The 22,353-nt window shown below is 49.5% G+C and overlaps 1 protein-coding gene across 7 annotated transcripts in view; it reads left to right on the forward strand.

Annotated features, from left to right (window-relative positions):
• Positions 1-22,353, forward strand: part of AMPD3 (adenosine monophosphate deaminase 3) — a 45,978-nt gene that overhangs the window by 8,061 nt on the left and 15,564 nt on the right. For 4 of the 7 annotated variants that reach the window (XM_080642285.1, XM_080642286.1, XM_080642284.1 and 1 more), the window contains exons 2-6: positions 1,787-2,012; positions 11,791-11,995; positions 15,326-15,488; positions 17,357-17,576; positions 19,459-19,588. In XM_080642285.1, coding sequence (XP_080498411.1) covers positions 1,792-2,012; positions 11,791-11,995; positions 15,326-15,488; positions 17,357-17,576; positions 19,459-19,588 — 939 coding nt within the window. In that variant the 5' untranslated portion in view covers positions 1,787-1,791. Of the gene's footprint in view, positions 1-302; positions 337-1,194; positions 1,318-1,786; positions 2,013-11,790; positions 11,996-15,325; positions 15,489-17,356; positions 17,577-19,458; positions 19,589-22,353 lie in introns of those variants that run through there. The other 3 variants (XM_080642287.1, XM_080642281.1, XM_080642282.1) reach the window with 3 other exon arrangements.

The raw sequence follows: 22,353 nt of genomic DNA on the forward strand, positions 1-22,353 counted from the left end.
GGCGCAGAGAGGAACAGGACAGGGGAGCCACAGCTGAGAACAGCATACGTCTCTGTTCACTGGCCAATGAGCTCTCTGTGCCTTCATGGTGTCATCTGTAAAATGGCAGTAATAGGATTAACAGACTTAACAAATAAAAAGGCAGAATGTACTTAATCAGTGCTATCTAAGTGTAGAAAAAAAAAAAAAAAAGAAGACAGAAAGACAGAAAAACAGAAAAGAAAGGAACTAACCAGGTGACGTAGGCCAGCCACTGCCGGTAAGGAACCGGTATGCAGGGAGGTGGATAAGGGCACGCTGCTTACAAGAAGCGACTTTTCAGCTGGGCTGCGAAAGGTAAAGAGTATTCCTGTCTCCAACCTTTACAATAGTCCCCCCTTATCCACAGTTTTACCTCCTGTGATTTTAATTACTCACGGTTAACTGTAGTATGGGAATATTAAATAGAAAATTCCAGAAATAAACAATTCATATATTTTAAATTGCATGCCACTCTGAGCAGCGTGATGAAATCTCGTGTGGGCCTGCTCTGTCTTTCCCGTGATGTGAGTCATCCCTTTGTCTGGCGTCCCCACGCTGTAGATGCTTCCCACCGTTAGTCACTTAGCTGTCTCCGTCATCAGATCGACTGTGTCACAGTGCTTGTGTTTAAGGAACCCTTATTTTTAATAATGGGCCCAAAGCCATTCACATAACTTTTATTCACATAACTTTCATTACAGTATATTGCTATAATTTTTCGATTTTTCTATTTCTATTTTCAATGTTAGTTATTGTTGTTAATCTCCCACTGTGCCTTATTTATAAATTAAACTTTATCATAGGTATACATGTATAAAAAAGTCATAGTATATTGCCCAGCTGTGTGGTTCAGTGGTTGAGCATCGACCTATGAACCAGTAGGTCATAGTTTTATTCCCAGGCAGGGAATATGCCTGGGTTTTGGGCTCGATCCCAGTAGGGGGCATACAGGAGGCAGCCTGTCAATGATTCTCTCTCATCATCGATGTTTCTATCTATCTCCTTCTCCCTTCCTCTCTGAAATCAATAAAAATATATTTTTAAAAAATCATGGTATATATAGGGTTCAGTATTATCTGGAGTTTTAGGCTTCCACTGGGAGTCTTGCAACGTATTTCCCATAGATAAGGGTGGGGGGGAGACTACTGTATTTTATTTATTGTGTCTTATTAGAAGTTCCAGAGGACTCTGAAGACTGTGGAACCGTGATTGAAAATTCTTTCTTTTCAGCAAACGACCTTGTTTCATGTGAAGAGGAATGCAGCCTGGGATTCCCCAGGGCTCTGCTGTCCTCCCGTGAGACCTTAAGATAATCATCAAACCCTTTGGGCTTTGGGCTTCCCCTCTGTGCAGTGGGAATGAGGTTTGGGCACTGTTGCACCTGGAATGGCCTCCTCAGTCTGCGGGAGGAGGGTCTGACCTCTCCCTTCTCCCCCACGGAAACAGAGCCGGAAAAGGCAGGGCTGCGGGTGTGCTTCGGATCCTGAGTTCAGGCCAGTGGAAGCATACTTAGCGACAGTTCATTCTTTGACTTCCGGACACTTGCTTTCTCATGAAATGTAACTGGCCCTACACTCTTCACATCCAGTTTCTTGTTGAGCTAGTTCTAGACATTGGCATGCTGGGTTGTGTCGGGGGAAATCCTGAGTAGGCAGCTGACTCCAAGGACCGGGGGCCTGGCCCTTATTTCGGTACCTTCTTCCCACATGGTGACTCCGGCCACCCAGTAATTCGTGAAGGTTAACGCTTGTTCTTTCTCTGTTAGCCGAGATGCCGCGCCAGTTCCCCAAGCTGAACATCTCTGAGGTGGACGAGCAAGTCCGGCTCCTGGCCGAGAAGGTGTTCGCTAAAGTGCTCCGAGAAGAGGACAGCAAAGATGCCCTGTCCCTCTTCACCGTCCCCGAGGACTGCCCCATCGGCCAGAAGGAGGCCAAGGAGAGGGAGCTGCAGAAGGAGCTGGCGGAGCAGGAGTCAGTGGAGACCGTGAAAAGGTTTGTCCCCACGACTCAGCTGTCGTGTGCACAGGTGTGCAGACCCAGGCCACCTGTGGACGTTCGTTCTGAGTTGAGGTGGCTCATGGGAAGTGGCCTGACCCTGGGAGCTGAGCTTATTTCTTAGCCAAAACCACTTGACCATCACTTATTTCACGAAAGACATTTCGGTGTGTCTGTTTAGTCGAAAAGATAAAAAAACCGCTCTCTGTTTGCTGTTGTTTTAATAATGAACCAAGTACATAAATACGCACTATTTCCAAATGAAATTTCTATTTTCTTTTTGTAAATTTTAGAATTTCCTGGGAAATACCAATTTTACTTCACTTTTCATCACTTGAAAAGTACTTTGCATTATTAATTAACTCAGTTCACTATTTACCAGGTCCTATGCTGGGCAATGGGGATGTAATAAAGAACAAGATAGATGTAGTCCCTCCCCTGTAGAGTTTACAGTGGTCTGGACAATAATTAAGTAAATGCACAAGTTAATTTAAAAAATGACAAATTATGTGCAGTATCAGTCAGGTCTAATCAGAATAACAGAAACCACTTGAGTACTGGAAATAGGATTTAATGCAGGGAGTTGGTTACAGAGGTGGTAGAGAACTGAGAACACAAGCAGGGGGAAGGGGGGCCACCCAGAGATTGGACACAGTAGGAAGCAGCTACCACCGTCAGCTGGAGAGTCAGTGGAAAGAGGTGGCGTTGCTGGAGCCCGGGGTGGAGAAGCTGAGACTGCGGTGGCCTTCCCCATGGACACTGGAGCCAAGGAGGGAAAGCAACAGCTGCAGAGATGCCTCCCAAGGCAGAGATAGATGCAGGAGATACCTGGCTTTAATCCTTATGGCACCTTCCAGTTTTCCCCAGTGGTTGCCATTGGCCAAACCTAGCCAGAAGGCAGCGACGCATAGCTGGAAACACAGGGGAGGGGGAGGACCGAGGACAAACAGGTCCAGGCCAGGGGCTCTGAAGGAGATGACTAGGAGTTGAGAGAAAGTAAAGTTGTGTGTGCGTGGGTGGGGTGGGGGTGGGGGATAGTCCTTTTTCAGAAGGGGTCCTTAGGGAAGGTTTCTTGGAGGAGGTGACATTGTAGCTGTAAAGGATGTAAGGGTGTAAAGGACCCAGCTATGTGCAGAGCTGGTTAGAACCGTAAAAGGTCCTCTATCTCCAAGGCCCATGTGGGGTAGAGGTGTGGTTAAAGGGGTAAGCAAGCACCAGGACAGGCATCAGATCAGACTGGCCTTGTGTTCCCTGATAAGAAGTTTGGATCTTGGTCCAAGTACAGTGGGAAACCCTCATCCTCCCACAGTTTATCTCACCTGGGAGGGCAGAATTAAAAAGTAAAAACCTTTGATGGAGTGTCCAGTGGGGCTCTGGCTGGACGCCTGCCTGGCCAGCATACTGCAGACTTCAACAGCTAATATAATGGAATTGGGGTCTCTTCTGCAACCTAGTTGGCGATCAGGTTCTTCCTAAGGCACCTCCTTATTTTGTAAGGCAAGTCCTTTCCTTTCTTGGTAGTGTAGAAGTTCAGTCTTTCCTTAACTTTTTTTTTTTGGAAAGAAGTAAAATGTCGAGTATTGGTACAAAGGCAAGAACAGAGCTTCACCACCCAGAAAATAAATGCTCTCCCTCCTCAGAGGGGCTGTGAGCCCATGAAATGAAGGGGTTGTTGGTGCCATCGGCCAACTCTGAGTGCCAGCCTTGTATTGGGAGAGGAGGGACTCAGCGGCATGGTCATCCCTGGTGGGCAAAGAAGGACATGACTCTAGAGACCCTCGTCCCCACCGCCCTGGCTTCTCAGATGGAGACTTCATGGGCTGACTGGTCTGTAGGACCTTCTGTGTCTTTTGCTTGAGCCTTTAGATCATTAGTAAAGAGGAGTCCTGGCATTTTTTTTTTTTTATTACCAGGAATAAGAGGTTTCTGACTCCAGTTTCCATTACAGAGTGACACTGGGCCAGACGTCTGTAAAAAGAGATTGTTTCCTATCACTGCCTTCTTCCTCCAAGTCCAAATGGTGCTCTGTGATTCCAGAAAATTCTTCTGCAAATTCCTCTTCAGAAATGTTGTTCTGTCCCTACGTCCTAGGTTGTGGTGGTCTTGGTGTGCCTCCCTTTAGACTGGAAACTCCTTGCGGAGTGTATCTGGCTCCCACTGCATCCCGGGATCCAGCCCAGGACTCGGCCTGAGCAGTGGGTGTGTAGCGGAGGAAAGAGGTCCTGTATCCCCCGTTTCACCACAGGTACTGCATCGGCGTGGCCACAGCTCCCAGGACCATTGTGTTCTGCCACTCAGCAGTGTGCTCTGTGACCTGGGGCAAATTAAGAAACCTCTCTGTGCCCTGTTTCTTCCTCATCTGTAAAATGAGGATGGTAATAGTAGTTGCTTTCATGAGGTGTCCTGAGGAGAGAGGGAGTTCACATCTGTAAAAGGCTCAGGACTGGGCCCGGGTCACAGTAAACCCCATGCATATGTTCCCTATCCAACTTCCTGCTGCTGAGATGGAGATGGGCTGCAATAGCAGCTGCTTCTCGCCGTCGGGTAAGCGCCAGGCTGCACAGTTTACCGTCCTTCTGTAATCCCCACATCTTAGTAAGTGGATATTCTTATGACCTTGATTTTGCAGATTAGGAAGCTAAGACTCAGAGAAGTTAATTTGCACAAGGACACGTAGCAAGTAAGTGACAGAGCAGGGACTAAAACTCATGTCTTTTGCTGTGGAAACAAAGAAGAAGGCTTGGAATAAGCATAGTCAAATGTACATACATATATCATAGTGAAATATGTAAAAAGATTGTCAAGAAATAAACACTTTTATTGTGGTGTTGGCAATATATGTGAATTTTAAAATGTTAAAAAAGTCAGCAATCAATGAAAGACATTTAAAAAGGAGTATTAAAAACAACAACGCGTGTCTTTTGAATGCAGAACCCCACACTTTGCCCAAGAGGCTCTCCCACTGTTAGTCAGGGGTGGGGTCCTTGGCTCTGCGTAGGCACTGGCGTGACATGGGTGTGGCTCCCCAATATATAATTGGCGGCTTCAGAATGAGATGGAGAGAAACTGGGCCGAAGCTCTTACCCTACCCACTGGCTTTTTTCCGCCAATGACAGCCTCGTCCCTGGACTACCTGGCCGATGTCTCAGTGTCCTCTGGGGCTGTGCCCCCCCAATTTTGTCTTTCTGTTTCACTGTTCAGCAAAGGTACCGTTATGCAAATGTTCAGTTTGGAGGAGGAACCCTCTCCCCAGCCTCCTCTTCCTCTCTAGCTCCTCCCTCACATTCTGAGTATAAACAGTGACACGGAGCCTTCCTGAAAGGAGTCCATCGGCCTCCAAGTTCGCAGTCAGTGGATTTGTTTCAAATTGTGACATGAGATGGGGCTTCCAGTTTGGGAAAAGCCCTCCCTCGCCCTGGCTCCTCTGATAAGCCTGAATATTCCTGGTGCTTGGAGAAGGCTTTTTACATTTTTTATGTTTACAACTATTTTCTTTTTCTCTTGTATTAAAAAAAAGGGGGGGACTCTTCTAAGTCTACTGTAAAAGCATAAGATAGAACCAGGAAGTAAAACAGCTTCTTACAAAAAGGAAAAACTTGGTCTGTGAATAAGAAAGATGAGCGCCTAGAACGCAGTGGCTTGCTGTGTAGGATTCCAGGGGCTGTAAGAACTGAACTTGGCTCAGACATCTCCCTTCCATCGTGGGGGGCTGAGTCCAGAAAGCCAGTGCCCCAGGCTGCTGGGAGAAGCACTTGTTTTTACAGGCGAGGCCCCAAGCAGGAGGCCTGCAGGGATGGCTTGCTGCAGGGCCCCACCTCCTTAGGAAGATGGCATTGTCTAGGTCTCCAATGGGAGGGGCGGGGCATGGGGGATGGCTTACGGTGAGAGGGAGGGGTGGACAATCTATGGACTCAAAGTCAGGAGGCAAAGACAAGAAGACAGGAAAAGCCGTGTGGTACCCAGAAGCTATCTTTTGTTCACTTTGAATCTCTTCATATTACCTATAGCCCGAGTTCACCTACCCCACACAAGTACAGAGTTGGAACTTAGCCAACACTGACAACACGAAAAATTTCTGAGCAACCAAAATGCACATTAGTGCTCTCCGGCCTCTCCTATTTCTTCTTTTTAAATAACTTTATTGGGATGTAATCCATATAACACACTATCCACCCATTTAAAATACATAATTCAATGATTTTTATTACATTTGCAGGGTTGTGCAACCATCACCACAATCAATTCTGGAATATTTTTATCATCCTCAAAAGAAACCTATACCCTTTAGCTATCATCCTCCCAATATTTCCATCCCATATCCTATTTATTAATACATTGCACAGATTCTAATAAGCTGGTGATCTTGTTTCTTATCCTGTGACAATTTAAAAAAAATTTATTACTGACACTATTACAGATGTCCCTCATTTCTCCCCCACCCCTTTTACTTTACCCACCTCTACCCAGCCCCCGGCCCCACTCCCTCTGACCATCACCACACTGTTGTCTGTGTCCATGGGTTATTGCATACATGTTCCTTGGCTAATCTCTTCACCTTCTTTCGTCCTGTCTGCCCCACCCATCTCCCTCTGACGTCTGCCAGTCTGTTCCATGTATCCATGCCTCTGGTTCTATTTTGTTCATTAGAGTCCACATTTAAGTGAGATCATATGGTCTCAAATTTAAGGAAGCAAATTAGAAGTGAGAGAAGGACTTCTAGAGACAGGGTCGCAGAAGTGATGTGCGGTGATTACGAGCCCAGGCTTTGGATCCAGTCCACTGGGTTCAAACTACAGCCCACGTCTTTTAGCGGGTCTGGCCTTGGGCGAGTCTTCTAACCGCAGGAGAACCATTTTCATCTGTGCAATGTGTGTAATTAAAGGACCATCTTGTGAGAATTAAATGAGCTAATACGCATGACTGCTTAGCACAGTACTCGGAACAGTATTAGTGTTCCTGTTTTTGTTATTGTTAGTGTTAGACAGGCAACAGTGAGGGAGGAAACGGAGTAATTGTGAAAGGCAGATGAAGAATCTGAAGCACTGCAGTCTCAGAGCAGAACGCCTCGAAGATGGTGACTGGATTGTACAGTGATGACGCTGAGTCACTGAGAAAACTTTAAATGACGTGCAGCACGCTCTGACCAAGACACAGGATTATGATTTTCATTGTAAAAAGCCACACCAAAGCTGGTATTTTTAAAAATTAGGGGACAGACTTCATCTGAAAAATGTAGCTCTCCAAAACAGCAACTTCCTCAAGAATGTACTGAGTAAAGCAGATAAATAGATACTTGTTATGAATTGAGTATAGACCAGAGAAAGTGCTGTTACATCATTTTATTTTATGACACTTCTTCAATCAGGGGGAGGTAACTTGTTCATTCATGGCCATTGACAAAGGAACTTCATTTGAAACAGCCAATTCATCTGCCTTTCAAGTTGAGAATGGAACATTTAAAACTTAATTTAAAAGGTAGTAAAGATTGTACTTCATTTTGACCTCTGGGATCTTTCTGGAGAAGGGCAGCTGGTAAGGCCTGGTGAAGGGGAGCAGGGGGGAGGCAGGTGAATGGAGACCTGCCCTTGGTCAGGAGGGAGGGGAGGAGCGGGGACAGCCATAGGTGAGGGCTGGTTCTCTCAGAAGGAAGTGATGCAGGGATCTGCTGCTCCGCTGCACCTGCCCCCAGTCTGGATCAGGTGTCTCCCTTGGGATCCCCAACAATCAAGGTTTCTTACCACACCAACCACGTTGTATGATGACAATGAGGACAGTCTGTTGAACTGTCCAAACATCAGTGCCATTACCAGTCAGCCCCTGGAGTCAGGGGTGATATGTCATCAATCCGTCTACCCCCAGGGCCTGGCACACGGTAGTTTATTCATTGGAGAAGGGTCTCTCTGTGGCCCCTGATTCATTGTACATGATTGAGAGCCTTTGGGGAAAGGTTTGCTCTGGTGCTGCTCCCTGCCTGGCAGACTGCACAGGGCGGTGGGCTGCAAAGGCCCCTGGGAAGATGCCAGCTGTTCTCTAGAAGAGCAAGAGGGGCCCTGGTTCTTACCTTGGGCTTAGCATATAAATCAATCAAATGTTATGACCGAAGACTCTGGGGCGTCTGGTTTCCAGGAGCTGAGGAGGGCTGGGGAGTGGGGCAGGGGAAGGGTTGGGACACCAAGAATGGCAGAGGCAGCCAAGGGCCCTAGAGCATGCTGGTGCAGGCATCAGAACAACAGAGAGAGGCTGTTCACCATCTTGTGTTGACAAGCTGGTCAGGCAAGAAGGTCCCTGTGGCCCAGGAGGACGAAGCTGCTTCCTGGCCTGTGGGCTCTCTGGCCTGGCCTGGAGCTGGTGTACTCATAGCCCCACACCCCGCCAGATTTTTGGCAGGAGTGTGTGTCTGCCAGGGGGACATGTGGGCAGGGAAGGAGGGGGTGTGCCAGCTGTGGCAGAGCGAGTTGGCTTCCTCTGGTGCCCCAGGGGTAGCATGAGGTGCAGCAGGTGCGCCTGTGGACAGACAGATCTTGGCCCATCAAAAGGAAGTGCTTTCTAACAAATGGCAATGGGTCATGTTTTGTTCACCTTGTGTTTACGTGCCTAACACTGGCCTGGCCCAGAGTAGGTGCTTGGCAAATGGCTTTTTGAATACGATTGAATGCTGTTATGTTACTCAGAAATGTAGTGAGCTCTCTGTCACTGGAGATATTAAAGCCAAAGCTCCTTTGTGAAAGGGTTGGAGTATATCATCTTTAAAGTCCTTTCCAGCCAGGAGACCCCCATGGTTCTAAAATTCACATAACAGTTATGGTAAGCTTTTATTGTTGTGACACGTATGGGGAGCTTCAGGTAGTCTCTCAGCACGCTCACACACACCCCCACACACACAGCTGCTGCTCTCATTTTTGTTGGCTGAGCCTCGGTTGTATAGAATGGACACTAGATATGGGCTTATGATGTCCCTCCCTAATTTCCAGACCCTTTGAATATCATGAGACATCACTCCTGTGATTATGCTGTGGTATGTGGCCCAGTGGACCTGAAGATAGGGACATTACCAGGTGGGCATCACCTAATCACAGGCTGGTCGTAGAGGGGGGAGTCAGGGATTCGGAGCACCAGAACCAAGGTCATGCCTGGCTTTGAAGATGGAGGGTGTCTGTGAGCAAGCAAGTGAGTGACATCTGCCCAGGATCCAGCAAGGAACTGGGGGCCTCAGTCTGTGGTACCATGAAACTGCATTCTGCCAATACCCTAAATGAGCTTGGGAGTGGGTTTGCTCCAGGAGTCTTCAGATAGGAGCTCAGTGTGACCATCATCTTGATTTTGCCCTTTGATACCCTGAGCATTGAGCCCAGGAATGCCCACCCAGACTTCTCAGCTGCAGACCTGTGTTGTGTGTTGTTGAAGCCATCTGGCTGTGGCAACTTGTCATGCAGCAAGAGAACATGAACACCGGGCCCTCTCCATGCACTCCATTGAGCTTTCCCAGTTATCTGAGACACAAACTTAGTGGTTAGCTCCAGTTACTCCAAGCCCTTTCCTAAGGTGAGTGGGCCCCGAGGAGGAGTTGACCCATCTCGTGTTAAACTTTGTGTCTGCAAAGTCTGAGCTCCAGCCCATGGATGTTTACATGTGACATCTGGGTCTCACCTGAAGACCAAGGCTGGAGCCATAATGGACGTCTTCAAGAAGGACAATTCTTTGGACACTAGCATGTGGACACTGGCTTCCTCAATGGGCAGAAGGATGTGGACATTTCTAGGACAAGCCTGGTGGGGTGTTGGCTTAGGCAGCCTCCCAGCTTTCTGATCATGGGGTGCTTTTTTACTGTTCTTACCTTACACGTCACCTTGCTTCTCCTTGGCGGGACCAGCCATCAGGTGGCACTGGCTGAAGCATGTGTGGCACTTGGCTTAGAGATTAACAACAGTGACCTGGCAGGCATGTGAGTGACACCGAAGCCAGTCTCATGGGACTCGAGGGAGCCTGTCAGAATGTGAGAGGGAGCCCAAAGCATGGCTCTTCCTCTAAATGCGAATGTCCAAACAATGCCAAAGTGAGAACCTCATTACTCAGGGTGATGATGGACTGACATGAACTGGCATCGTCCTTGGCTCAGCTCTGTGTGATGAATGGATGGCAGGCTGGGGAGGCCTGGGCTGAGGCTCCTGGCATTCGTTCAGGCTGAGTTTCCCAAACAACGCAGTGCACCTGCTATGCAGGGCCAGGGGCTGGGCAAAGATGGACTCTGGGAAAGTGGTTGCCTCCACTTACCAGGTGTAAACAGCCTTGTCCCCAAAGAGGTGATAAGGACCAGCGAGCCATGGCAAGTGGTGGGTGTATAAACAAGGGAAGGAACTGTGGTTCCTGAAAAATCACCAGTGGGTCTATGAGGAGATCTGGCCAAGAGCTAGGAGGAAGTCAGCTGCTTCCTGTGAGCCATGAAACTCTTTTAGAGATTAACCGATTTCTCCACACCCTATAGGTGTCACTGGTGCCTAGAGAAGAGGAGGGGTTCTGTGGACTCTGGAGGGTCATGGTTGTCACCCCGTCCTTTGCTGGTGGCTATAGGCTCTGACACCACGGGGTGGCAATGCTAGGGGGCTGGGCTCCACTGGAGGCAGAAAGAGACAAGAGAGAGCGGAGTGTTCAGGGCCTCACCTCACTGCTGTTAATTCCTTTCCTGGGATCCTAGGACTTGGGTTTATGTCATTGGAAACATTACTATTTAGTTAATGAGGAAGGTGAGTATTCACAAATGAGCATTGCAAATAAGCATGAGATGTAGCATGTAAAATATATATTTTTAAATTGATTTCAGAGAATGAGAGTGAGATAGAAACATTAATGATGAGAGAGAATCATTGATCGGCTGCCTCCTGCATGCCCCACATTGGGGATTGAGCCCACAACCCTGGCATGACTTCCTGGTGTATAGGTTGACGCTCAACCACTGAGCCACGTCAGGTGGGTGAGCGAGATGTAGCATTTTAAACTGACCTTGTTTTGCCCACTTCTCCAAGAGTTTGTAAAGTCATCTATCGGTGCCAAGGTGACAGGTCCAGAGGGACCTGAAATTGATGCTGATGAATCAGTTTTCCATTTCAGAGACTCAGGTCCGTGCCTGCCAGGCAGAAGCAGCTAGGAAGGCACATGGCAGCCTCGAGGGAGGAGCTGCGGGGGTAACGGGGTGGAGCAAGTACCAGGGAGGGAGGAGGCCCAGGGCTAGCTGCCACCTTGCCTCGTGACTTTGAGTAAGCCCTTTCCCATCTCTGGGTCCCTGACTTTTATTTTATGAAACAAGGAGTGTGCCTGGTCCATGGTCTTGATGTCTTCTGGCGCCAATGCTCCAAATTTCCAACTCCGGGAAACAGTGTCACTTGTCTCTGTGACCCTGCTCATAGTCCTTCCTGAGACTGTCATACGCTGGGACTTAGACTTTGGGTTGTCTGAAGACAGCATGCTGGTTGACTTGGCATTGTCCTTCCTTTTCTGTCCTTGAAGTTAGACCCCTGCAGGATGGTCTGTCCTCCTCTTAACAGAGCAAACAGCCCATGACCATTCTTAGTGACCACAGCGATGGGTGTCTAGATGGCTGTTCTGTATCTTGCGCAGGTGTGTTTAAGAGGAAAGCATAACTAATTAGATCTTAACAGTAAGGCCAGCATCAGTGATTAATCAGAGCAAAATTCTCCTGCCACTGGTATAACAAGACTCTTTATCACTTGCCCTAATTAGCTACTGACGTCTCCCACTTTTCCTTGTGCTTGGCTTTTAGAAAGAAAAGTTTCAAGATGATTCGATCCCAGTCCCTGTCTCTGCAAATGCCAACGCAGCCAGATTGGAAGGGCCCCCCGACAACCACTCCAGCCTTGTCTCCTGCAACACCTGTGCTCTCTGGAGCCACTTGCCAGCTCATGCCAGCACCCTTTGCTATGCCCGAGTACCAGCGGGTAACCATCAGCGGAGATTACTGTGCCGGGGTAAGGTGTCTCCCACTCTCCCTCTCCGTGGGATCCCCTGGGGGCTGTGTGAGGGTGGTATGCGCCTTGTGCAGAGGCCAGAGCCCATTGGGTTATGCCCAGCCCTGAAGCCTGGCCCAGTCTGTAGGTGTCTGGAGTGGGCAGGAGGTATAGGAATTAGAAAAGGAGGGTCCTGCGGAGGTTGTGGGGTATGGGTGTCTAGGGTGCTGTCCATTCCTGTGAGGAAGGGCTGGGGCTGTGAGCTAGCACGCTGTGCCCATGGCCTAACAGTTCCCTATGTTCTCTGCCCTGAAGCCCATTGAGGAAGGTGCCCCTTTAGTGTTCCCAGATATTGAATGGATTCAAAGTCCTGTTGTGGATTGGTTTGCTGATTCGGCTCTCTCAGCATCCTTTGATATAGGTTAGCTGTCCAGCCAGGAAGAGAGGGTCTTGATGAGGAAGTGAATGAGCTGATGTATACCCCAAGTCAGTTAACTCAGTCACTGAAAATGGGCTAAGTTCACCTGGTAGGAGGATGCATTTTTATTGCTTACTCAGAAAGAGAAATATCACTGAAGTTAGTGCCAGGGTTAAGTTTGGTCCTATCTACCTGGCCCTCAACCTACTACTTGTGCCTCAGTTGACCATGTTATTATCTTTCTCTTTCCTTTTTCATGGTAGTTTTAGAATATATACTATACCAGAGAAAGCTAAGTGGCTTATGACTCTCCTTACACATTTCCCCCTAGCCATAACAACATATATTATTTTGGGGGCAATAGAGAATCCTTGCATATGGTACAAAATATAAAAGAAACAAAAAATTATATAGTTCTTCAGCACCCAGTTCCCTTTCTCAGAGGCAGCCCTTGGCTTGGTTTCTTGTGTGTTCTCACATAGCTGGCCTGTGTACCTATAATTAATTATATACACATGGTTTGTTTATTTGTACACAAACGGTAGTTTACTATACACATGACATAAGTGAGCCTAGCTTTTTTTCACTTAACAGTACCTCTTGGAGATAATGCCATATCATTAAAGAACTTCCTTGTTCTTTTTAACGAACGCATAGTATTCCACTGTGTGGATGTCCACTATCTTTTTTTATTATTATTAAAAATTATATTTTATTGATTTTTTACAGAGAGGAAGGGAGAGGGATAGAGAGTTAGAAACATCAATCAGCTGCCTCCTGCACACCTCCTACTGGGGATGTGCCCGCAACCAAGGTACATGCCCTTGACTGGAATCGAACCTGGGACCCTTCAGTCCACAGGCCGACGCTCTATCCACTGAGCCAAACCGGTTTCAGTGGATGTCCGCTATCTTATTTAAGTGCCCATGGATGGGAATTTTGGTTGGTTGGAAGCAATGCAGGCCTTGCCTGAAGATGCAGCTTCCTGTCCTTGGTGTCCCCCCAGCCTGTGGCCTGTGAGCAGAGCAGTGGAAAGGGAGAGTCGAGCTTCTTTCAGTCAGTCTCCTGGCTGGCATGTCGTAGAGCATGGAGTCCCTGAACTGGACAGTTGGTCCCAGAGAGCTACAAGTCTATGTCAGGCAGGCTGACCTTGCAGATCTCCTTGGCCCCCGTGGGTCTGCTGTCAGGCATGAGGCCTGCAGTGCCTACAAGTTGGCTGGTGGTTGCTGGTCCCCTGAATACCCACTCTGACATCTTCAGCTGTGACCTGAGCCCCTGGCTGTGCTGGGTCCATTGGTTGTGCAGACAGCGTGTTTGCCTTTGTCTAACTCTAAGGTGTTGTGTCTCCGCACCTGTTTATTCCTGCTGCTCTCAGAAGCCATCCAGAAGGGCTAAAATGGAATTAACACACCTTCCTGGGGACACTTGGAGTCAGGAAAGGAGAAGCTACTTCTTTAGCCAAGAGCAAGGAGTAACGTTTAGTAAAAGGATAAAAACATGCTTGGAAAAGACATGCCAGTTTTGGTCCTCTGAGGACCTAGCGGGGTGGGGGAGGGTGGAGGGTAGAGGGTGGAGTTTTAACTGCATCTGTGATGATTTATTTATTCAAACCTATAAGAGATCTGAAACCATGATGAAAAAATATTAAAATTGTTAGCTCTGGATGTCTGCCAGTGCTTGTTTATATGTTTAAAATGTTTCAAAACTAAAGTGATTTTTTTAATTAAAGCAGAGGAGGACATTTTCAGGCCTCAACCCTCCCACATTCCTCTTACCCGCATTTTGTCCACCCTTTGCTGTGTCACATATCCGGTGTTATGACAGTTTAGCTGCTTGTCTCCCGAGCACATTCAGATTCTGCCCCACACATCCTTCCCAAATTGACTAAGACTGATGAGCCCACTGGGAGGTGGGAGTTTATCTCATTTGTCTTTGAACACGAGGCAGCTCTGGGAATGCAGAACATCCCTGGGCTCTGGGAATCAGTCAGATCAGGCTCTGCAGTTTGATGTTGTGCCTTCCTGGCAAGTGATTTATCCTCGCTGGGCCTCGGTTCCCCCATTTATAAAACAGGTTGCAGTGAGGACCCAATGAAATCTATGGAGAGGGTCTAGCACACGACACCTGTCCCTAAGTGCTTGCGGCTGGGTGAATTTGGGTGAGTGCCGATGAATCAGAGCCTGGGGGCGGCAAAGCAGCAGAGTGAGCATGCAGACGTTTTTATTTTACTTCCAAGGGACCCACCCATCAGCTGAGAGCGATGATGCTCACCCTCATGAGGGACGAGGTACAGGCTTTGCCTCTTTGTGTGCTGCAGGGTGCAGCCACAGGCTTGTGCTTTAATCAGCAGCACTGGAGGCTGGCTGGGGGTGTGCAGGCTGGAGTACCTGCCTCCCTACCTAACTCTCCTCCTGTGTGGGTCCACGAGACTGTCCCCAGGTCAGGGATCTGCTAGGACTCCTAGGGCTCAGCACATAGCTGTGCTCTGACTAGGATTTATTACAGAGAAAGGATACAGAGCAAAACCAGTCCAGGAAGCAGGTCCCCGGGGCAGAGTCTAGGAGAGGTCCTCTCCCAGTGGAGTCACCACAGCACACTTAATTCAGAGGGTGGCAACACGTGTGGCGTGTCATCTCTCACGGAAGCTCATGAGAGACTCAGTGCCCAAGGCTTTTATTGAGGCTGGTCTCACATCTGCATAGCACGTCCCCACATTCCAGACTCCCGGAAGGAAATCAGGTGTTCAGCATACACCTGTTGGTGCAAGCAGCGTAGGCACAATGAGCCACTCTTACAAGTCAGGGAATGGTGGGAATGCTCCCGAAACCCAAGTTCCCAGCTGCCAGCCGAGGGCCAGCATCGCAGCAGATCTTGCTAAGGACAGCGGTCTCAGGCCGACTACATGCACTCTTTCTGCACACCTTCCTCTGCAGATCACCGTGGAGGACTATGAGCAGGCCGCCAAGAGCCTGGCCAAGGCCCTGATGATCCGGGAGAAGTATGCCCGGCTTGCCTATCACCGTTTCCCACGGACCACCGCCCAGTACTTGGGTCATTCACGGGTGGACACAGCACCTCCGGGGGAGGGCCTCCCAGGTACGGTGCTGTGGCTGCAGGTGGGGTTTCACGTGGACATGGTCCAAGAGTTGGTCAGGGTTTTTTACTAGCTGGATGTATTTCCCCCCAGATGGTGTTGTAAGGGCAGGGTGCTGGCTTCACCCCACACAGAACTGAGCTGTGGAAGTTAGGAGAGAAATGAAAGTCTGGATCTTGGGAGTTTTCCAGGGAGACAGGCAGTCTCATGTGGGGTATTTTTAAAAACATGATCAAACATTAAATGCCAAATTAGTGTGTGTGTGTGGCGGTGGGGGTGGGGGTGGGGGGCGGTACGTACAGGTGGCATGTTCCGGGATAGGGGCTCAGGGGTTAAACATACCTGTATTCTGATCTAAGCTCTGTCACTTTCTTGGGCAAAGATTTCTCCAAACCTCAGTTTCTCAGTCTGTAAAATGGGAATACTAATATTACCTGTCACCTGGGCCTGCTGAGAGGATTGCATGAAGGTATGAATGTGAAGCAGTGAGTACAGTTCTGGCATCCAGTGAGTGTTCAGTAAATGGAAGCTGGTTTATGCTGTGGGGTTTGGGAGAATGGGGAGGGCAGGATCACTTCTGGTGGGCTCTGTTTGGCCCGGGAAGGACCCAGGAGCAGTAGAGACTGTAAGATGAATGAGCACCACAGGAAACCTCAACATTGAAAGTTGGTGGTGGGGGATCCAGTAAGGGCCTGATGGTCTGTGTCAGTGCCCATGACCCAGGCTGCCCCCTGGGTGTAGTTAGTGCCATTTCTGGCCTCCTTGAAGCTCTGAGACCTGGACTTTGAGTATCTGTTACCACCAGGGGCCCTGGGTAAATCTCAGCCCTTCTCACCCATTTCCCTGTTTGTCTGAGGGAAGTTGATCCCATCTGCCCCATTTTTTGCAAAGCCTGGCAGGAATGACTGTCAAATGTGTACTTTCTACAAAGCAGAACACCCAGGGGTCCTGGCATGAGTGTGGTGGGTGGAGCTGTGGCTTCACCCAGGCCTTTGTACTGCTGGCAACTCACAGGCCACTGGCACGTTTTAGGGACTCCTGAGCGAAGCCCCCAGTTCCACTGCTATTAAGCATAATCTGTTCCTTGGCCAGAGACAGAGCTTAGCAAGAGTCAGGAAAAGTCATTATGAGAATAATGCCTAGTAATTTACATGTCGGGCATTGATATTTACAAAGCATTTTCCTATACCCACTCTTGCAGCCCTCACAATGGGCTGTTAAGGCAGGGTGTGTAATCCTCAGATGAGCAGACAGGATCAGAGGTAAAGTGGTTTGCTCAAGGTCTCATAGCTGGGCAATAGCCAAGAGTAGTTTTCTGCCCACCATGGGCTAACTCAACTCATAGTAGTTGGCGTTCCTTGCTCTGTGGGAGACCAGCCTCATTCTGTGCTCATCTGGGGGTGGGGGGTGGCTTAGCCCCTCGGCTGACCTGGGCTCGGAAAGCCATGGGAGGACAGGGATAGTTGTGCTGTCTGTTCTCTTCTTAGGAGAGGACACAGCTGCCCTTTTTAGTGCACCTGGTGGCCCTGAAGTGCTCAGGAGGCTTCAGCTCATTTCAGTTAAATTTTAAAAATTTGCCAGCCACATTCCAGGGATTATTCTAGGAAATAATAGACTATGTCTGTGGATGCAGAAGCGAACCAGAAAACATGTATCACCCAGGATAACTAACTTATTTTACATAGTCGCAGGTGCTAAGGAAACAAAGTGGGGAAAGGGGTGTGAGATGCCAGGGTGGGGGTGGTGGAGGTGGGGGTGGGGGTTTTTATATGGGATGACCTGAGCAAGCCTCACCGAGAATGTGCCTTTGGAGCCCATGTGAGCTCATGAGGTCAAGGTCACTTTGCCATCGCTCAATCCTGTTTTGCAGACTTCCACCCTCTCCCACTGCCCCAGGAAGACCCTTACTGTGTAGATGATGCTCCCCCAAACCTGGGCTACCTGGTCCGCATGCAGGGGGGCATCCTCTTCGTGTACGACGACGAGGAGATGCTGGAGCGCCAGGAGCCCCACAGCCTGCCTTACCCCGACCTGGAGACCTACACGGTGGACATGAGCCACATCCTGGCCCTCATCACTGATGGCCCCACGTAAGCCGGCTGCTCCCAGTCTGCCTCTCCTTGCGTGGGTGCTATTCTGTAGGGAGGAGGCTGGAAAAAGCCATCTAGGTCACCCCTTTGCTCTGGGTTTTCTCGCACTTAAACCACCCCAGAAAGAGAGTGGTTTCCCCTCTACCCTGTGCCCTGTGGGTTTCTGCAACAGTTCTCCATCACAGGCTGGGGTATTAGAGTTGGTATTTCCTGTCCTGAATGCGTAGGTGTGGAGCTTCTGTTTGCTGGTGGCCACCTGTGCACCTGAGAATGGCTGTCACTCTTCTCCCCAGGCATGATGACTGCCGTGCACAGTCACCAGCCCAGGGCATTCCTGTAGATGGTGGAGGAGCGATCAAGGCTGTTGCTTCAGGTGTTGGGTTTTCTGTGTTTCTGGAGGGGAGAATGCAGGGAGCCTGGGAACTTGGTGCCACGACCCCCATGATGCTTGTGGGCTTGGCTCTTGTTAACCTGGCAGGCTTTTGTCTTCTTAACTTAGGCCCCTCACTTCTTGGTGAGCACTTAAGCTATCAGCAATGGAAGTGCAGCATGACTGGACCCTGGGTGGCTGTGCTGGGTGTGCCCAGGCGGGACCAGGGGCCTCGGGGCGGGAGAGGGTTCTGGTCACCACTGAGGAACTTCTTTCTTGCCCTGCCTTTTGAGTTTTACTGGAAATGAGTGTGAGGCCAGTCCCCAAGGGAGGAGAGTGGGCCCCAGGGGGATGGGCAGGTGGCTCTTGCCCCTTATTAATATGAGGGCAGATAAGACCTGGGAGAGGGGAGGCATAGTTCCTGGGAGGCTTACCTCAGCCAAAGTGAGGAGCTTTGAGGGAAAGCCTTGGGAGAGAGAGAAAGAGGGTGAGGGTGTGTGCTCAGTGGCTGTCCTGTCTGGGAGGCTGTTAAGGTGAATCCTACTGGGGAGAGGGACTGCTTGAGATGATCTTTGAAATCCCTGGTGACCCGAGACACTCCTGCGGTCCTCTCTGTGGCTCATCTTGACTGGCAGATGACCATGCTGTTCCAGGGGCCACAGCCGCTCTTTATGAAAGCCTGAGTAATTGGATGCTAAAGGAGCTGCTGTTTGTGGGGGGCACAAGGAAGCACGTGGCATGAACTGTGGCTGAAGGTTCTGTGTGGCTGTGGGCACAGGCGTGTGGCCAGGCATCCGGGCTAGGTGTGGGCTGGCAGCTGGCCTTGAGCAGTGGGCTCCCCCATTCACCCCTAATGGCTTTTTTTGCCAGCTGGTGGGGGCATCAGTCAGAGCAGAGATTTCTCTCCTAGTAACAGACATCTCTACATTCCTCATCTGCCCACAATGAAACCTCAGAACTGAGAGGTCCTTGGGTCTCGGGGTTGGGAGCAGGCCAAGGTGGGAAGGTCATGCCTAAGAGTTTGACTGTATTACTAATCTCCTAGGAAGAAGTTAAACTCTTTTCAAAGAATTAAAGGTGGCTAAGGATAGATGGGAGGAAAAGAAAAGGAAGCAGTCAAGGAGGGAGACTTTTATTGAGAATTCACTTTACATGCATAAACCAGTTTCACCCTCCCGTTAATCTTGGGCATTGCCAGCTTTTTACTTGTTCATGGGAAATAGAGGCTTAAGATCAGTTGCCTAAGCACATAGAGCTAGAAGTCAAAGAACCCGTATGAGGTTGCAAAGTCAGCTCTACTGCCCTGTATCAGCTGCTCATTTATTTCAGAGCTCACAGATGTGCTTACACAGCTCCTTCAGCTGGGTGTGTAGGGAGCTGGAACCTCATCCCTCCCCACTCCATCCTGACGTTTCCACTTGAGGGTCAGTCCCTGAAGACCCTGGAGGTCTCCAAACCGGAGAACTCGATGAGACTTCTCAACTATGGTTTCTCTCCCTTTCCAACATGCAGGAAAACATATTGTCACCGGCGATTGAACTTTCTGGAATCCAAGTTCAGCCTTCACGAGATGTTAAATGAGATGTCTGAGTTCAAAGAGTTGAAGAGTAACCCCCACCGAGACTTCTATAATGTGAGAAAGGTGCGTTCCTCGGCCAGTGCTTAGACCCCTCTCCATTCATTGCCTTCCAACCTACAGGGATGCCCTGAGCTGGTTTGGGGCTGGTCCCCTTGTGTGGCCTTCCTTGACCAGAGCAGGTGATGTGTATGTGCAGAAGGAAGACCAGCGTGTTGCCTTCTGTGTGTCAGGCCATCATGCCCCAGATGGTTCTTGGTACCCATGTTGTATATCCTCTTCTTTGGAAAATAGGCATGACCTGTTCATTGGTCATGAGTTGAGTCCAGGTTATTTTTAAGGTAGAGGATGTATTAAATTCATCACGGAGAGAAAAGACTGTTAAGACCTCTTTGGACTTGGGAGTTTGAGATTTTGCTTCCTTTGGGATCAGGTGTATTTAAAGAAAAGTGTGTGCCCCCTCTCTGCCCCTCCCCTAGAGTGGATGAGAGGGCTTGGCCTGGACTCAGGTGGTAAATTATCTCAATTTCTGGTTTTTCCATTTTCTTCCATTTAACTAATATACAGTGAAGCAAGGGAGTAGTGCTAAGCATGGGGCATTTGATGTTGAACAAGAGTCACTTCCTATCTACAAGAAGTTCCAAGTATTGTGCCAGGAGTGGCTTTTGGAAGAGGCTGGAACTGAGCTGACTTAGAGAGTAGGATTTAGCTAGGAAGAGGGTGGGTGGGGTAGGGGGATGAAGTGATGGCATTCCAGGCAGAGGTAACAACATATGCACATACCAGGAGGGAGAGAGTGGTCTTAAAGGAGAGAGACTCAGTTCTGTGTTGGCATAACTGCACACAGAGAAGTGTGGCTTGAACTCAGGTGTCGGGGAGAATAGTGGTGGGCTGTGGAGGGAGTGAGGCTACAGAGGTGTGTGGGGTTCTGGATCATGCAGGGGCCCGTGGGTTTCTCAGAGGAAGCAGGGAGATGACAGAGGTTTGGTAATGAGTTGGGAGAGAAGCTCGAGGGGAAGGGTGGGGATTAGGCTGTCTGCCTGGAGAGGAAGGGCCACATCTGAGTCACAGTAGAGTCCTCACCTCCGTAGGGGCCTCTGTCCCAGATGGGATCTCAGGGACTGCCCCTCCCTGGGTCTGCTTCGATAAGGTACGTGGGCCCAGGGAGGATATGGCTCCTCTGGGAAAGCCCAGCTCAGGTGGGCAGCACTCAGCAATGGGAGACGGAAGGCTTCCTCTGGGGAAGCCTCAGGGTCCTGTCTGTTAAGCATCATGGAGTCTGCCATGGACTCCCACTTGGATGGGATCCTTAAGAAATGAGAGTTTGGCTTCAGCTCCTGGGCTGTGAGGCTTCTGGAAGTGTTTGGGGATTTCCAGACAGAGGTGGAAGGATGTACGTAGATACCACCTACCTGGCATTTTCACCTTCAAGCACCATTTGTTCCTTCTCTGTGAACCTTAGGTGTTCATACAGATGGGTGCCTCCGTGTCTCTGCCAGCTCCTCTCAGCCCTGCCCAGATGCACCTACATGTCCAGCACCGGCCCAGATGAGTGTCCAAGCTCAATGCATTCTTGCCCTCTGTACGCATATGCTCTGGGCCTGACTGCTTCCTGTTGCCTGGGGCCGAGGTGGCCTTGCAGACAGCATTGGTTCCCACACTGTTGGTTTCAGAGGTGGGGCCCAGTGGGTATTCCTGGGCCAATCAGCTGCTCTATAGCCATGATGTGGGAGAGTCCTTGTGGGGGCTGTGTTACATATCAGAGCCCATCCTCAGGGTTCCCTGTCTCTCTGGGGTTAATGAGCTGTCTGGACAGAGATGGCCTTGACCCTGTGCTGTAACGCAGTCACCTGTTCTCTGGCCCCACAGTCAGTCCATATACCCAGGTCTGCTCTGAGTTCAGGCCTGTGCCTGCCCCTCCCCACCCCCTGGGAGCTGGCTATTTTATCTTACCCTGGAAGCATCTACTATGGGGGAAGAGCTGGCTTTCTGAAATCCAGGCTGGGCTGGGAGGGTGGCCTCCACCTTCCCGAGGTGGCTGGCAGTGTCCTGGGGACACGCTAGGGCCGGGCTATGAGGAGCTGTGCATAGCCATGATGTGGACAGTGTTTGTGAAAGTACCTGCAACACTGCAGCAGGTCATGGGTTATGGCATCATGAGGCCAGCAGCTGTGTAACTGAGACAGCTGGTTTCTGCTCAGAGCTAAGAATGAGAGGTTGAGTGTGTTTGCTGATTAGGAGTTGGGAAGAATGAGGCCATATTCACTCTAGCTTAAGTGTCATATCAAGGGTAGCAAATAGGTTTCATCTTCAACCAATTGGGAGTGGCTACCTCAGGTTGCTCCCAAAGCTTAGTGAAAAGAGTGCTGGAATTGATTATTGGTGTCCACCGTGGGTGTGGAATGGTCATTGTTGGCTCAGGAGCCAGGTTTGGCCAGCCCTGTTTGGAAACTCTAATGTTTGTTTACTAGACCTGGGTGTTTAGATGAAAGAAGGAATGCATTTGGATCTTACAATGAATTGAAAACACTACCATCTTTTACTTGTTCCAAAAACAATTATCTTGGAGATTTTGAAGTGTGGCTGCTTCCTGGGTGGTCCAGTTGTTTTGCTCCCTTATCTTGTGACTCAGGGGGGTTAAAGACAGAATGTACCCCCTGCAGTGTGTTACTGGTAAACTGGAGGACACGACCAGAAACCCCCCGAATATGCTGAGTCATGCTGAGGTGGTGGAACCAGCTGTGTCTGGCTGGACTGAGCCAAGCTGACCTTCTTTTGTGCCTCCACATGAGCCCAGCTCAGCCCTGAGGTGTCTGAGCCTTTACATTGTG

This window comes from Plecotus auritus (genome assembly GCF_963455305.1).
Source record: "Plecotus auritus genome assembly, chromosome: 9".
Lineage (NCBI taxonomy): Eukaryota > Metazoa > Chordata > Mammalia > Chiroptera > Vespertilionidae > Plecotus > Plecotus auritus.